General features: G+C 38.0%; 2 protein-coding genes across 2 annotated transcripts; both read right to left on the reverse strand.

The window, feature by feature from the left end:
• Window positions 1–6,085: 6,085 nt before the first annotated feature.
• Window positions 6,086–6,895, reverse strand: LOC142632890 (uncharacterized). The gene is made up of 2 exons (XM_075807209.1): window positions 6,614–6,895; window positions 6,086–6,508 (listed from the first exon to the last, which is right to left on the reverse strand). Exons 1-2 carry the CDS (start codon window positions 6,893–6,895, stop codon window positions 6,086–6,088), a joined length of 705 nt encoding a protein of 234 aa, XP_075663324.1.
• A 718-nt stretch (window positions 6,896–7,613) lies between these two features.
• Window positions 7,614–8,264, reverse strand: LOC142632891 (uncharacterized). The gene has a single exon (XM_075807210.1). It carries the CDS (start codon window positions 8,262–8,264, stop codon window positions 7,614–7,616), a length of 651 nt encoding a protein of 216 aa, XP_075663325.1.
• Between the last annotated feature and the right edge of the window lie 9,721 nt (window positions 8,265–17,985).

Genomic DNA, 17,985 nt, shown 5'->3' on the forward strand with positions numbered 1-17,985 from the left:
AAAATGGCTAACAAAGACGTCCATGCATAGGTGGGTCGTCCATAAGAAAAATGCATGGTCGACCATATCACACAATGCTCACTGTTTAAAAGCCCACATCTAATGGTAAAAACAGAGCATAAACTCGTTTAAACAATATAAACTCGTCCAAACAATAAAAGTCAATACTGGATAAAAGTACGCATTCATCAAAGTTTAAAACAAGGGTAGACGACCAACGTCCAAAAACCCCTGCAAAGTAAGCCTTAAAAGACAATTGTTAATAAACTCGTCCAGAAAACTTTGGACGAGATAATTGTATTCAAATACATCTGAAAAAGGTCCTAAAAATAGTGGACCAAAACAAAGAAACAAAACAAACACTTTGAACAAATAGTCAAAATATCGTCTTCAGCTAGCAGAGGCATCGGCGTTGGGGTCGTCCTGGGCAGGCTTAGTCGAGGCGTCATCTTCAATGTTGATATCTTTAGAACTTTTCTGAAGGAAAGATCTAGCAGCACCCCCTAATTGAAGCACAATGGAGCTGAAATGAACCTCGGGAAACTTTTCCTTTGCCTCCATGCCAAAATCTTCGAATCCGGCTACATTGTTGGTGTCCAGCAGGTCAGTTAATTGCTTTGAGGTCCTAAACTCCACTACGGCATTTTCCTTGGCCTTCTCAAGAGAATTTCTCAACTCCTCGGTCTTCTTCTGAAAATGATCAAGACGAGTGTCTTTCTCTACTATATCAACCTTCAGCTCTTCGACGAGGTTCAGCAAACCCTTGGCTTCCTCCTTAGCCTTAGCTGCTATTTCAGCCCAGCATTTACAGTCGTCCCTAACTTCCTGTATCCTTCTCTCCAATAAAATCCTCATCTTATCCAACTCAGTAGCCTGTCTGGACGCGGCTATGAACTTCGACATAGCCTACACAAGTGATTATGAATTTTCGTATAAAGCAAATAAATAAAGCGTATGACGAGGAAGACATGGACGAAAGGAAAAATAATGGAGAAAAGTTTGTATTAATTACCTTGAAAAGGTTGTGGACACCTGAGTGTTCAAACTCTTTCAAGGACATGTTGTAGCACACAGCCACATCCTTACCAGAAACTGCCTTCTCAAACCTCTCCAAGGCCAAGTCCTCATTCTTGATTATGTTTGAAGCAACTTTCAAAGGAGGCTAGGACGAGGTAGGAGCATTAGTTTTGGACGGAGGGGTATGGGTAGGCTCAGACGACTCTACGTCCAAGATCTGGATGGACGGCGACTGAGATGGAGGAGGAATGGGGACAACAGGAGTGACGACCTCAGACTTGGACAACCTCTTGTGCTTCGCTCTCTTCTCCTTCAGATGGCTGGGGAGATTCTCAAGATTAACAGCTTTTGACAGACTTCTCTTATCACCTACAACAGGATGAGCCTAAGTTTCAACGTCTCACTTGCTTGCCTTGTCCACAACTTCCTTGCCCTTGTTCTCTTTCATAGTAGCCATCCCTGCAAAGAAAGTTGTTAACATCATTCAAATATATATATATATATATATATGATGATGATGGTAATGGAGAAACAAACGAAATGACGAAAAAATCTTTCAGGGCAAAAACTTACGTCTACGGACTGTAATTTCGTGAGCTATGGCTTCAGGTGAGGGCTCAGGGCCAAGTCCCCAAGTAGCAAGGCTTTGAAGGGTAACCAAGGAATGGAAGTCCCTCTCTAGGTGAAGATGAGCTTTTTGAACACGTCCCAAATAAAACTTGTTCAAGGACGGCCTTCTAGCACCTGCAGTAAGGACGAGGATCTTAGTTAGTATAGAACGACGTGTGATAAAGGCAACACTATAGCAGTAATAAGCATACCTTCAGGATGAAGGTTCCCTAACTCTCCTGTATATGGGGCAAATGGATCCCTGCCCACCTCAACAGGGTGTCCTGCCCAAAAACCAGAGACGAAGAAAAACTCTGTCTTCCAATTCCTATCTGATGTGACTAACGATTTTATTATCCTACAATCTCTTCTTCTGGCTGTTAATTGATAAAAGGCACGGGATTGGCTAATTTCAGAGGGTTTGTAGCAGAAAAGGAATTCGTCCACGGTAAGGGGACAATCCCTTTCAAAAACCTCTCTCCACAAAATTTGAATAGAAACGATAAGTCTTCATGCATTGGGATTGAACTGACACAGCCCTAAACCCAATCTAGTGAGCAACTCCCTAGCAAATGCATTGAAAGGCAACCTAAGACTTCCTAGAAGATAGGCCTCATAAATTCCTATGCCAAAATTAGGTTGGCAACACCACTCATCACGGACGGCCAACCTAGGGTTTAACTCATTTGGAATCTGATACCAGCTCCTAAGAGATGCTAACTTCTTCTCGTCCGTCTTAGAAGGAACCCCCACAGCACAGCTATAAATGGTCTCAACCTCATTCTTAGGGGTGGACGGGGGAGCACTGGAGGGACCAGCCCCAGACCTAGACGCCGCTCTCGTCCTAAATTCCTCCTGAAAGACTTCCAGGGGAACCCCAGGAACCCCAGAAACATACTCGTCGGTGGTGTTACCCCCAGTACTACTACTGTTACTACTAGAGCCACTGTAACTAGTTGAGTTGTGGTATTCGTCTATCTCTTTGTCAACGCTATTACTAGACGAAGAAAAAAATTCAGACATTGTGGAAATTTAAGGGAAACCTAAAGACGAGTGTAAAGAAAATACCTGGCTCTAGACGAAGCGAAACTAGGGACGCTGGAATACTTCTAGACGAGGCGATGGACGAGGAATGTCAAACAAGAAAATTTGAAAAAATGCAGAGGGTATGAGAGGAAATCTACTATTTATAGGCGTTGAAAAATGGAACCTGGAACGACATGATCAATCAGGAAGAGCCACGTGGCAACTTCCTCGAAAACACGAACCGACACGACGATTAACCAATAAAGTCATGACGCGTGGCACAATCCGAAACCAATGGAACTCAACCATCAAGATCGTGACACCTGGGGTAATTCATGATCATGAATAAGGAAACACGTGTCCAAAGACCAAGGAGCTCTGGACGACCTTTGGACGAGGGGGCAACTGATAAGGTATGATAAAGTACTAACCCCGACGTCGTCCATAGAGGTTGTCCAGGACAAAGCCAGCGAAGCAAGGACCCCGGAAACCTCACTAATAACTACCTCGTCCATGAAGGAAGAAGCTTGGACGAGGTTCATATGATCAGGGAACAAGTCGCCTCATCCTAGAGAGTTGCAAAGCTCGTCCTAAACAAAATCCGTCCATAGGAGGAATGACCCTTATTCCTAAGCTAGGTACGCTCGACAGGAAGGTCCTCGGACGAGGCTGTCACACTTGGGAAAATTCCCAAGTGTATATTACAACTCCTTATTACATGTATAACTTCCAGTGACCGTTATGTGAGAAGTATATAACTCCTAAGTAGTTATGGAAGTTATCTTTGAACCCTCACACCTCTTCGAATCCAGGGGATGTTACAAGTTTGATAACTGTCTTTAGGACACTATATAAATGCCCATTCAGATCAAACAAAGGTACGCGATATATTTCCCAAAAAGTTGGAACTTCGAAAATATAGAGAGAAAACTAACTTTGCCATCGGAGGGTTCTTGGCCGGCGACCCCGGTCACCTTTGATCGTTTTTCTTTCTTTTTCAGGCCATCAAAAGAGCAAGTAGTCCTTTCAAGTCCGAAGCATCCAGCCTACTAATTTTCTTCGCATTATCACTTTAGTCCATCTTCCCTTTGTTTCCTCTAGCCTCTTCTTCAACCCATTAACAATTGATTTGTTTGTAGCCTCAGCTTGGCCATTGATCTGGGGATATGCCAAGGTCGAATACCTATTCTTTATGCCGAGGTCACTACAATACTTGCAGAAAGCCTTACTATCAAATTGTAACCCATTATCTGACACCAATAACTCTGGCACTCCAAACCTCGTTACTATGTTTTTCCAAACAAATTTCTTGACATCCACATCCTGAATATTAGCTAGTACTTCGGCCTCAACCCACTTAGTGCAGTAATCCACAGCCACCAAGATAAACCGTCTATTCCCTGTAGCTCGGGAAAATGGGTCAATGATGTCTAGCCCTCATTGTGCGAAAAGCCACGGACTGCAGATGGGATTCAAGCTTCCCGTAGGTTGGTGTATTAACGGAGTGTTTTTCTGACATTGCTTGCATCTTTTCACATACCCTGTAGCGTCTCTTTGCATCTTGGGTCACCAAAATCCTTATGTCATTGCTCGGTGGGCCAATGACCGGCTTTTCACATGTTTGCCGCAGACCCCTTCATGAAGCTCGGTTAAAAGTTCATTAACTTTGGTAGGATAGAGGCACAACAGGTAAAGTTCCCCAAAAGATCTTCAATACAATCTGCGGTCTTTGGACAACCAAAACCAAGCAGTAACTCTACGCATTTTGTCAACTTCTCTGCTTTCGCTTGGTAAATGGTCTTCAGCCAAAAATTCAATGATTGGGTCCATCAAACTGGGTTCAAGGAGTGTAATAGCCAAAACATTCACTTTCGAGTTAATACTTGGCTCTTTCACCACTTCCACCTTGATCAGCTGAGGTACCTCAACGGCCAATGATGAGCCAAGGTTGCTAATGAGTCGGTGTGCCTATTCTGCCCTTGAGAAATTAGGATCACCTTCGTTTTCTGAAACCTGCTTATCATTTGCTTCACAAGCCTCAAATAATCAACCATCCGAGAATCCTTGGCTTCAAAACTTCCCTCAACTTGACTAACCACCAGTCGAGAGTCTGAATACACCTCCAAGTTAGTCACCCCTAAGCTAAGCACAGCCCTCAGCCCTGCAAGAAGTGCTTCATATTCGACCTCGTTGTTTGATGCCATAAAGCTCAGCCTGAATGAATACTCCACTTTTACTCCTTCTGGCAATATTATGATGATGCCAGCCCCTACTCCATTGCATTGGACATGTCATCCACGAACACCTTCTAGGGTCGAGCTTGCACATTACACACAATCCCCTGATCTCCTTAAGGAGTAAACTCTGCAATGAGTTCGGCAAGTACCTAGCCTTTGACCGAACTTATTGGTGTATACCAAATGTCAAATGATCTGAGCTTGGTGCCTCACTTGGCTATTTGGCCCGTGAAGTCGGATCTCTTAAGCAAGGACTGTAAAGGGTACTCAGTCAACACATACACCGTGTGGGCTTGAAAATAATGAGGTAACTTCCTGGTCACGTGTACCAATGCTAACACCAACTTTTCCAAGGGTAAATACCTTATCTCTACATCGACCAAAGTTTTACTAATGTAGTAGATTGGTTTTTGAACTCCTCCCTATTCCTTCAATAATACCGCGCTTACTGTAGACACTCGATTTTGCTCAGATACTGCTAAATACATAAACAAGTCCTCTCCAACCTCTGGGAATGACAGTATAGGTGCACTCACCAGATATTTCTTCAAATCTTGAAAAGCCTCTTCACACTCTTCGATCCACTGAAAGCCTTTCCACTTTTTCAGCAATTGGTAGAAAAGGCAACACTGATCGGCGAACTTTAAAACCAATCAGTTTAAAGCAGCTAACATCCCCGTCAATACCTGTACCTCTTTCGGGTTGTTTGGTGGCCTAAGCCGCTCTATGGCACTTATTTGATCGGGGTTCACCTCTATTCCCCGATGTGTGATCATATACCCGAGAAATTTTCTATCTCCTAAGCCAAAGACACACTTATCAGCGTTAAGGCACAGCCTGTGCCACTTGAGTATTTCAAATATCTCCATTAGATCATGCACATGCCTCTGATCCTCCTTACTCTTCACCACCATATCGTCAATATACACTTCTACCGTGCCCCCGATCTTCTCTCTAAACATTCTAGTCATCATCCTTTGATAAGTGGCCCCTACATTCTTTAGACCGAAAGGCATTACCGTGTAATAGTAATTTGCTTCAGGAGATATAAACGACATTTTCTCCTAGTCCTCGGTAGCTAAGGCAATCTGATGATAGCCCTAAAAAACATCCAAAAAACTCATCCTGGGATGTCCACGGGTGGCATCCACCAACTAATCAATCTTCGGCATTGGGAACGGATCCTTGAGACAAGCTCAGTTGAGGTCGGTAAAGTCTACACAGACCCTCCATTTACCATTCTTCTTCTTCACTACCATGGTATTGGACAACCATTTGGGGAAGTAGACTTCTTTAATTACCCCAGCCAGTTTCAGCCTCTCAACCTCTTGCTTCATAACCTCCACGTATTGCTTGGCCGATCTCCTCAGCTTTTGCTTCTTCGGGGGGAACATTGGGTCTACATTAAGTTTGTGGGTAATGAACTCAGGATCCACTCCGGGCACGTAATAGGGGCTCCATGCAAAAATTTCAAGATTTTGAACTAATAGTAGTAATATATTCACCCTATCTTTATACTTCATACTAGTTCCTATATAGAAACACCTATTCTCATAAGGAAGTATACTTACTTTAATTAGATCCTTGGCACTATCAGTTCCTTTGCCCTTAGGGGGCTCCTGTAATTGATACAAATGGTCCTACTTGGCAGACTCTTTCTGTTTGATTTCTCAGTTCATGGCTGCCACTAGACACTACCTTGCTACTTGCTAATCTCCCTTTACCACGGTGACATCGTGGTCATTATAAAAATTCACCTTAACATGCAAAGTGGACGGGACCACTCTCATGGCGTGATTCCATGGCCTGCCACGTATCGCCATGTACGGAGAAAATGAACTGACCACAATGAAATTCACCATCACCTCTTTCCCTTCTGTATTCACCGGAAGTAAAATTTGCCCATCTGGAGTTACCATTCTGCCATTGAATCCCACTAAAGGGGCATCATAGTTAGATAGATCCTTTGTCTTCAACCCCAACCCTTTGAAGAGATCAGGATACATTACCTCGGCCCCACTTCCCTGGTCTATCAACACTCTCTTGACTATAAAACCATTTATTTAGGCAGTGACCATGAGCGCATTATCATCCGGCTGGGCTGTTCCTTCTAAGTCGTCATCATCAAAGGCAATAGGCTCTTGAGTAAATTTCATTTTCTTTCTAGGTCGAACATCTTCCCCATCATTTTTTACCCACACTACGGATAACACACCCTTTCGCTGACTCACGCTAGTACCTATTGAAGCAGCATAGTTAACCTCGATCACACCCAATGGGGGTGGAAGCATATTCCCCAGTGACCTTAAGGCTTGTCTAGAGGCTCCATTCCCATGGTCCATAACAAACTCCTTCAGATGCTCGGACTTCACTAGTTCCTCTAAATGATCCTTAAACACCCTGTACTGCTTGGTGGTATGCCCCTTATCCCGGTGGTAAGTGCAGTATAGGATTTGATTCCTTCTTGTCAGGTCACCCCCCATTTTGCTCGGCCACTGAAAGTAAGGCTCTTTTTTATTCGTTCTAGAATCTTATGCACAAGCTTCTTGAACGCCACATTGATTTCCCCAGTACGAGCATTAGGCTCTTGAATTCTTAATTCTCTTCTGGGTCTTGGCTAGAAGCCCCCTAGCCAAGACTCCTTTGAGTATTGCGATGTGGCTAGCGCTTTACCTTTACTTTGCTGCCGATCATCTTCCAGCATTTTATACTCCTCTATACGCCTCATAAGTTCTCAGGGGGCCTTACAGTTAATGATTCCCGTAACTCTAAGTCCTCCAGCAGACCCAGTTTGAAGGTACTAACAGCCACTTTCTCATTACCCCCACCAATCTCATTATACAACTCCCAGTACCTATTAGCATAGCTTCGAAGAGTTTCCCCAGCTCCCATCTTCATAGAGAGCAAAGCATCCACCGACTGCAATACTCGGCTACACGTCATAAACTGAGCGCCAAACTCTTGAATCAGTTCCCCAAAATTTTGAATTGATCCTTTCCTTAACCCGTTAAACAACCTTAAAGCAGTAGGCCAAAGACTAGAAGGGAATACTTTACACATGAGCGCGCCATTTTGATTGTAGAGAGACATCATCTGAATATAATGACTGACGTGCTCGACAGGATCTGCCTTTCCAACATACGAAATAAATGATGGTCTACTAAATCTCCTCAGCATCTGCGCATGTTCAATCTCATCTGAGAATGGTGACCGGGTCGCCCTGCGCAGCGTACGGCTCATGGCATCCATTGTGGCACTCCGGTGCCTATGCCGTTCAGGGGAAATCAAATCCCTATCAGCGAAATCTTGTGATCTTTCCCTTGACCAGCGGGAACTAGATCGACAAGACGCCTCTCCATGGCTATCCAGTTCCATCTTCAGCGCCTACCCCGCACCTCCAATTCCAAATCCCTGACAAGTCTGCGTAGGCGCTCCAACTCTTGATCTCACTTGTCATGATGCTCTTGCTCAGGGACTTCGAACGCTGACCAATACGTTTGCGACGACCCCTCTCCCGAGCCAGTGTTCTTCACCTTATTCATGCCTTCGGTCTTCGTTTCTCTTATGCCTCCTTTCTCGCCAGCTCGATCCCCGAGACGAGCCCCCTAGACCCATTATCAGCATAGCTTGCCAAATGATGGTCAAACATGTCCTGTCAAGTGAATTCCACTAGAACTACAACTTTGTAGGAGATTCCCACAGACAGCACCAATTGTGCGCACCCAATACTTGGCTAATGGGCCAACTATGTGATTGGGCTCACAATCTACTTATTATTGTAGGTTGATAGGTTTCCTACAATGGGCAGTTACTCAAGATTGAGCAAAGCACCCCCCCCCCCCCCGATGACAAGTAAGTTCCCTAGCCGAACACTCGTCCTTCTTAGTTCCCTCACTTATCTTTCCTCTATTCTCTAACTTTCTCCCTTCTATTCGCCAACCCCTTTTTCCTATCATTTTTTTCCTATTTAAAGCCTTTCCATAGTGGGTCAGTGATGATTGCCTATTGACGACACTTGTGTGGGTAGGGCCCATTTTGATTATTCCAGACAAGAGTGGACCCCACTTTAGGAACAGGAGCTTGGGTATTGTAACTAGTGCTAGACGTCGGATAATGCTCAACAGCGACATTCCCCAAGGCACTATCGAGGTACTCTTGGATGTACCTGAATAATAGCAGCTCTGAGGCTCGAAACAGTTCTTGGCAAAATCTACAGTGCACACTATACTATCTGGGCCCACAATGGGCTATCAACCGTACACCGTGCACAATTGGGCCTATGAAATATGGGCCTATGAAATATGGGCCAACAACTGCACACCGTACACACACACACACACACACACACACACACACACACACACACACACACATATATATATATATATATATATATATATATATATATATATATATAATTTTGTAATCGTTTCACAATTGAATTCGATGTATGTTACATCTGGGACAAATAGCTGAATCGTGTGGGTAAGAACTTCTACATTGGTCCTTTTATTAACTACCACTCAAGCTGAATCACATATTTCCTTTGTGCCTTTCAGCTACTATATGGATTCATCCCAACCCCAACAAAAAAAAAAAAAAGCGATTATATAGGGGCATTAAGATGCACTTCTTCATCTTTTCTTTTATAATTAACTGGCTGCCAATCCGTTCTACGCATTTTGTAATCGTTTCACAATTGAATTCGATGGATGTTACATCTGGGACAAATAGCTGAATCGTGTGGGTAAGAACTTCTACATTGGTCCTTTATTTAACTACCACTCAAGCTGAGTCACATATTTTCTTTGTGCCTTTCAGCTACTATGTGGATTCATCAACCCAAAAAAAAAAAAAGCGATTATATGGCTGCATTATAAGGTGCACTTCTTCATCTTTTCTTTTATAATTAACTGGCTGCCAATCCGTTCTACGCACTAGACAGTTGAGTTTTATATTTTCATTTGACGAAAATTCAAACTTCATCCTTTAAATTTCGGTGAATTTTTGTTTTCACCCGCCCCTTTTTTTTAAAATCTTTTCAAATTTGTCTAAAAGTTTACTTGTCGTGTTGCTCCCCACTACGTTAAACAAATTACCATTAGTTTCATACAAAATTAATGGTAGATTCTAGTTAACTAAACTAGTCAAGTCTCTTATCGTCGAATAAGAAATCTAGGTTCAAATTTCACTCATACTAATTGGTGTTTTTACATGATGATAAAAAGTAATCATCATAGAGTGAATGTTGTAGGTTTAAAATGATATTGTATTTATCAAAATTCCATACAAAATGATGTAGTTTTATTTTTAAGTAATTTTTAATATTATTTATTATTTTAAACTTAATTTGTATTGCTAAACCGGGTTTTCTTTTATGCATTAACCAGTCTCTCTCTCTCTCTCTCTCTCCACCAATACCACTACCCATTTCTTTCTTTGCTAGTGACAAGTTTGATGGCTCGAGGTATGTTGGTTGGTGGTCTTTGTCATTACGCTTTATATCTTAGAACAATACCAATGTAATTGCCCAATCTCTTTTTTTGCTAGTGACAAGCTTGACGACACAAATTGTGCTGGTTGGTGATTTCTATCATCGAGCCAAGACACTAATTGAATTTTTATATAGGTGGAATTCAAATTCTAGATCTCCTATTTGACAATAAGAGACTTTATTAGTTATAACTAAAACTCACAACTATTGAATTTTAAAACTTGACAAGTATTTTGGCATGGTAAAAAATAAAGTATTCAATAAATAAAGTAGACGAAAGGAACAAAAACTAATCACACAAATAAATCTGTACACTACCTTCTGTTTCTTAAAAAATCAAAGCATTTGGTAAAAAAAATAAATATTTACCAAATAATTGACAAAACTTTTAAGTGTTTCAAGTATGTTGATTGTTTATCTTATTAATCATTAATCCTAATATTTGTAAACTATGTATAAGCTTCTGATGATTGTGCTCTTTATCATTATCATCAAACTAAGATACTAATCGGTATTTGGTGTATGCCGGAATTGAACCTCATATCTCTTATTCAACTATCAAAGACTTTACCAGTTGAGTTAATTAGAACCTACACTGCATATGTGCTTTTTATATGCGAGGATGGGTTTTGTTTGGGGTTTTTATTGGATAAGGTAATGAAAGTACGGAGTTTAATGTATTCCAATGATAAAATTATGAGTTCTTTTAATCAATGTAATTGATACCGTATCGGTACCAGCCGTACCGGTACATATACTAGTATCGAAACGCCAACGTTTCGTATCGGTTTAAATTCCAGCCAATTTCGGGCAATACTAGCTGGTATAAAAAAATAAAAAATAAAAATTTAGTTTTGTAATTTTTGAATTTTTGTAAGGGCAGAATGGTAACTTATTTGCATTAACTTATTAATATTATTTGTTTTCTTAGTATGCAATGAACAATTAAGCTTTCTATTTTTCATATTGTGTTTTTTTTTCTTTTAATTGATGCTAAAATCTAAAACTATGAATAATTTGTTCTGAATTGAAGTAATGTTTTATGGTAAATTTTTATATTTATTATAATACACACACACACACACACACACATATATATATATATATATAAAATAACGGTAAACCTGAAATGGTACACCGGTATTGACCGGTACCAAAATATATCGTTCCACTAGTCAAATCGATACAACCTCCGGTACGAGATTAACTCCCTTGCTTTTAATCCTAACTATTACGATTTTCTAATATCTATACCGATTATCAACTAGATTTATAATTTATAATTTAATAGGATAAACAATACTATTAAATAAAACTCATAAGAGTGCCAACATAATTTTATGGATCAATATGAATGGAAGGACTACGTGGACAGTGGTCCAAATCATAGGAAAGTGGTCATGCGCACGAGAGAGAGAGAGAGAGAGAGAGAGAGAGAGAGAGAGCACAAGCCAGGAAATGGGGCATAGTGAGTTTGGACGAGTGTGGTTAACTATTAATCTTTTATTTTATGTTTGATCTTTTAGGCCTAGTCAATTTTCCATAGAATAGAGATTTGAAAAATGGTATTTTTGACATGGAAAATTATAAGATAAAAAAGTTCATTATGCTGCAACTTGCAAGCTGATAATTGCACATAAGAAAAATTAAACTTAAACACGTCAGTGCATGTCTTACATATATTTTGTGATTGGTTGTAACAAAGGTGTCTGTATTCATCATACAGAAGAATTTTTTTCTTGGAAAGCAAGATATTAGTGTGACACCAAGAATCCATGAAGTCATTTCATGCCTCCTGCTAATAGGTAAAAGCTTTTTTCTTTTCTTTTCTTTTTTTTTTCTTTTTTTGAGAAAGCCAAATAGGTAAAATTTTAAAAAGTTAGTCATGCTTTTTTTTAATATAATTAGACACGTTAGTTTCATGACAATTTATTGCTTTGCTATTGAAGTATTTTAATAATTTGTTTGTGGAATCACAGCATTCATAGCAATAAGAGCTCCCTTATTCACATACATGTTAGGTTATTTGCTGTGATTGCAAGTGGCATACACCACAATACGTGTTGGTTTAGTTTATCAAATAGTTAGCACAAAGCTCACTAGTGCTAGTTGTCAACTGAGGTAGAAGACAATTAAAAAATGTTGAACCCAAAGAATAATATTAGGGACACAATCAAATCCATAACATGCTTAAGTGTTATCTTGTGATTGGTGCATCTAAAAAAAAATTTCCTAGCAAGTACTGGTGGTGTTTTTGTGTGCAAGTGCTAAAATCTTATTACAAATTGATATCTAAGCATGTTGTGAAATTGAGCATAAGTTTGAATGTGTCAATAGACAAACTGTAATCGAAATATCTCATCATCCTCCAAAGAGGAATTTTCTATCCTTAAAGCCAATATGTCGTTGATGTACTGGCTATGGAATACGTTAGTATAATAATTTACACCAAAATCTAGTTTTAAAAAGAAAGGGGGAATTCCATTATGTTAAGGTTTTCTTTCGTAGAGTTATTCACTTCCATGTTTGAAATTAATGGCTTTTCTATTTGGGCATTTAAGCAATTGTCTAAGACCTCCAAATAGAAGAGGGATCTATAAATTTTATCTTATAGTGTGTGTATATATATATATATATATATATATATATATATATATATATATATATAAATTAAGTTATAGTATAATATTATATTATATTTATACAGAAATTTAACTTAAAACAAATTATATCTTATACCTATTTTCTTAGAAAAGTGGTCAATGTCTAGTTTTTTTTCTTTCCTTTTTTTTTTTAACACAATTATTAAGATGACAAGAAAATAATGGAGCAACATCACTTTTAAATGTACATGTCCACCATCAATATTACTTTTATTATATATAAATATGAAATATCAAAACATGTTACGTTAGCAATTGTGAAAAATTTTATTTCCCTGGACTTATTGAGTTAAGAAAATGATGAAACAAAACATTTTTTGTTATATGTACTTTATATAATTGATGGGAAAAAATCAATTATCCTCTGATTTGAATAGAATCTATCATTATTTGTGAAAGTTAAGGTTATTAAGTAATTATATTGTTAAGTGAAGTTACAATAATACCTTTGATAAATTAGCTTCTATTATTCTACATTTTTAAACTTTATTTTATGCTAGTTAGATTAGATAATGTTTATTTTACTTGTAATTTTTTTAATATACAAATGATTTTAGATATGATATTAAAAAGAGAATAACAAAAATTAAAAGAATCTAAAAAAAAAAAAAAGAAGACTTTTTATAAAAGCAAATGCTTTATGCCGACTATAATGTAACATGATTCCAAGATTTCCAAGATCCAACTTAGGCCGAAAGACAGTTGCAAATGGGGGTTAGCCCTTTCATAAAATAAAAGCCGTCCAAATATGTTCTCACTTGATTCTATCTGAACTGACTGATTGACTATTAAAACTGGTCCCTCTCATTTTATAAATTTATAGTTTATAATTCTCTTTCATCAACTTCTTTTCTCACTTTCCCAGCAATGGATAACGCTTTTCTATTAAAGTATCTGTAAATACGTGGCCACTGGCCACTGCAGACAACCATTATAAGCAGTGTGAGTTGGTCACTCTCTTTCTGTGTTGAAAAGACAAAGAAGCCAGTCATGTCACTTCACGTGGCCAGTAAAGCTTTTCTAAGTACAAGGAAACACAGGACATGGTTTTTCCCGGAAGGTTATTGCGTCATTTTCAAAAGTATGGACTATATGGACTGTCCATGGCCCCCCACTCACCCCCCACCCCCCTTTTTCCCTTTTTCTATGATCAACTGGGTCGTAGAGTAACGTGAAAGATAGAGGCTTTTTGTTTGAACAGACGTGAAAGAAAGAGCTAATACTTATTGGGAACAAACGATCAATCAGTTTTCACAGCTGCTTTCACAAATCTTGGCCAAACATGAATGAAAGTTGGGAAATGTTTTCCATTCCATTTTAATTGTGATTTTTTTGTTGCACCCCAATCAAGCAAATATAAACCGTTAACACCACGATAAGTTTTGAAAAGTCTAACTTTTATGCAGGTTATGTCATGTGGCCCAAATAGTCATTTTTTGGTGACATATATGCACGTGGGTTGTGGGACCGATTATTTTTAAACGATTATGATGTGCATTTGTATTTCAATTATGTTGTCGTCGTAACTCCAAAAAAAACCAAGCAAAATGTTTTCGTTGGACATGAAATCTCAGAAATGTTGAGAGCTGTAGTTATTGGTTAAGCCAGAAAAATTAGTAAGGAGTTTAAATGCAATGCAACTTGAGGACATCAGAACCTGCTCTATCTTTGAGACTAAATTTTTTTTTTTTGAGCATTGTTAATTACACACCTAAAGTATTTGTGCACCACGATTTCAAGACACTTTTACTTTTTTGAAATTATAAATTGTAATTGAAATCATATTTTGAACACAATTTTTTTTGGGTCATGCTAACGAATGTCTTTAGGGCATTCGTTAACAATCCATTTTAAACACCACTTTTATGGAAAATGAAAAAAATTATCAAAATATTAATTGCTTTATTTTCTTTTTCCATAAAATTTTTTTTTAAATAGATTATTAACCAATGTTCTAAGAGCATTTATTAGCATTTTTCTTTTTAAAATTGTGCACAGATGTGTGTGCGCACACCACGATTTCAAGACACTTTTACTTTTTTAAAATTATAAATTATAATTGAAATTATGTTTTGAACACAATTTTTAAAATTGTGCACAGATGTGTGTGTGCGCACCACGATTTCAAGACACTTTTACTTTTTCAAAATTATAAATTATGACTGAAATTATGTTTTGAACATAATTTTGTATGAATGTGTAAAACAATGAGTGTAACAAACATTTTAAACTTTTGTCTTAAGCGAGTTTGAGAGAGAGAATATACTCCTATAAATCTTATCCACTTCATTCATAATGCAAAAAAGTTTAAGAAATCACAAGAAAATCCACTAATCTTCTTTTTAACTTGACAAAAAGGGAAAAAGAAAAAGGAGAGTTAAGGGCGTCACAAGAACATTGGATGCCTAGCACAATTTTTTTTTTAGGCAAGTATAAACCAAGTACCCAATTGAATCTCAATTCTCAACCCCCACCCTCTATCCCTCAATTAAGGAAAGATGATCCAAAATCCATTACCTATAAAATAACGTTATAAACCCAGAAAAATGATTGGGGGCAGAAGGCACGCCTCTGGAAGTTGAAAAATGGGGCCCTTGACCTTCCATCTTTGCACTTATTTTTGGGTTAAGTACGAAGTTTGCATTTAATTTTACTAGTTTATCAAGATGAAAAGATGCTTGAAAGGAAGGAAATGACATAACCTTGATCTAGGGGTGACAATGTGCAGGACAGAATCAGATCATGGATGCCTTGTCCTCATTCCATCCCCTATTTGAGAACAGGGGAGACATCAAGGATGAGAGAGGCACAAGTCGGGGCTGGACAAAGTAAAAGACTTTTTGACATTTTTAATGAAAGGATTTTGTTAATGTGTGTCTAAGGACACCTAATAATTTTTATTTTTGGAAAAAAATTTTAAAAATTGAAAAAGTATTGACAGCTTTTTTTATTTTCGAAAAAATATTTTCAAAAATAAATAGTTTAGGGCACACATTAACCGGACCATTAATGAAATAACTGATGAGATAAAAATGAGAAAAGAATATAGAATCATAAAAATGATAAGAGAGAGAAAAAAATATATATATTTTTCCCCTTCAAGGCAGAACATTTTTGCCATCTTTATTTTGATTTACTTCCTATTTAGTACTTATTTTTCTTCCATTTCACAGTAAATATTAGAAAACTAAAAGGAATGGACTGTTTCCACCCTCTTTGAGAGGGAAGGAGTATAGTTCAGGACTGCCAATAATTTTCGAAAGGGAACAATCTCTATACTATCATTAATAAGATAAAGACACAACAGCACATAGTATGGTGGAGATTCCAACAGTACAAGAAGAAGAAAAAAAAGCCCACCTAGATTTCAGAGTTGGCAAAGAGCAATGAAATATCTCACATATTTACAAGGACAGAAGAAGAAGAAAAAGAAAAGTCAGTCAAAGCTACAACCTACAATCTAATATCAAGAAGCTGGGACTTCCATATCCACAAACCAAGTTCACAGGATGGCCACTACTTGGAACGCAGGCCCCGGGGTTGAGACACGATCTATTTGTATAATTAGTATTCAGATCAAACACCCCCAAGTACTGCCAGAGAGGAAAATCACCAAATTTTAAAACATGTTTTCCTTTCACCAAGAGACGACAATACCATGAGTTGGCAACTTGGGCATGCCCAATGGTTTTCAAAGAAGTCAACACCTAGTGCAATAAGCAACATACAAGACAAACGAAGGTGTTGTCCTCACTCAGATTTTAAAGGGCAATATCTCCAAAATATCAATTCTTGTGGGACCATTTGTTTGAATCGGCCGACCATATAACTGTCTATCACTTTCATATAAAGTCATCGTTTAAAGTCGATTACGACTAGAATTATGATAAAAATTATGGCACAAAAGTTAGTCACATAAAGAAGGATTTTTTTATTTATAGTTTTCCACTAGTATATAAATATAACCAAGGAATTACTAGCACCGCAACTTGGGCTTTACACTGATCAAATTCAATGCTAATAAGCATTAAAAGGTCACAACTTCTGATCAAACTACTACATGGAAAATATATGTAATCATTTACAATGATTGCATTAATACAACCAAGACAGATTCTGCTTTTTGACACTTACAGTAGTGGTACTTTGGGTTAGACCATTATATTGTGATACTTTGGATTAAGTAATGTGTTTGAGATTGATGAAAGAGTGTAATTAAGTGTGTGTATTTAATTGTTAGTTTGTTTCTAAAAAAAACACTTTATCACTAACCTGACTAATAATTATATGAATTTTCTTTGCATCCAAAGTCCTAACTGGCATCTTTCCATCAACTTTCTTGGGCCATAATGGATGCTAGCCCAAGACAAACACTTAACCAGTTAAAGATGAAACTATAAATGATTGGGTTGCATAGTATGGACCGAACAATAATTGTCTATTACTTAAAGTAGTGGTACTTTGGGTTGGATCCTTTTGTAGTATTATTTCGGATTAGTTAATGTGTTTGAGCTTGGTGAAAAAATGTAATTAAGTGTATGTTTATTTAACAGTTAGTTTGTTTCTAAAAAAAAAAAAAAACACTTAACAGTGTCACTAACCTGACTAATAATAATATGAATTGTCTTTGCATCCAAAGTCCTAACTGGCATCTTTGCATCAACTTTCTTGGGCCAAAGAATATGCTATTTTAGACATAATGGATGCTAGCCCAAGACAAATAATTGTCTATAAATGATTGTGTTGCATAGTATGGACCAAACAATAATTATCTATTACTTTCATATAAACTCACCACTTAAAATCAACCATGCTAGAGTTATGACAAAAAAGTTATCCCTACACCCTTTCCCCCATAATCTTAGCCATATAAAGAACGATTTTTTATTTATAGTTTTCCACTAGTATATAAGTATATAACCAAGGAATTACTAGCACT

This window comes from Castanea sativa, chromosome 4 (genome assembly GCF_040712315.1).
Source record: "Castanea sativa cultivar Marrone di Chiusa Pesio chromosome 4, ASM4071231v1".
In the NCBI taxonomy this organism is placed as follows: Eukaryota; Viridiplantae; Streptophyta; class Magnoliopsida; order Fagales; family Fagaceae; genus Castanea; species Castanea sativa.

What these genes read in the sequence shown, in the direction of transcription:
- LOC142632890 (XM_075807209.1), bottom strand. Translation starts at nt 6,895, where the DNA reads ATGTATCCTGATCTCTTCAAAGGGTTGGGGTTGAAGACAAAGGATCTA. An exon ending in ATGACCACGATGTCACCGTG is followed by an intron (nt 6,509 to 6,613) that starts GTAAAGGGAGAT and finishes TATCAATTACAG; the next exon opens with GAGCCCCCTAAGGGCAAAGG.
- LOC142632891 (XM_075807210.1), bottom strand. Translation starts at nt 8,264, where the DNA reads ATGGAACTGGATAGCCATGGAGAGGCGTCTTGTCGATCTAGTTCCCGC.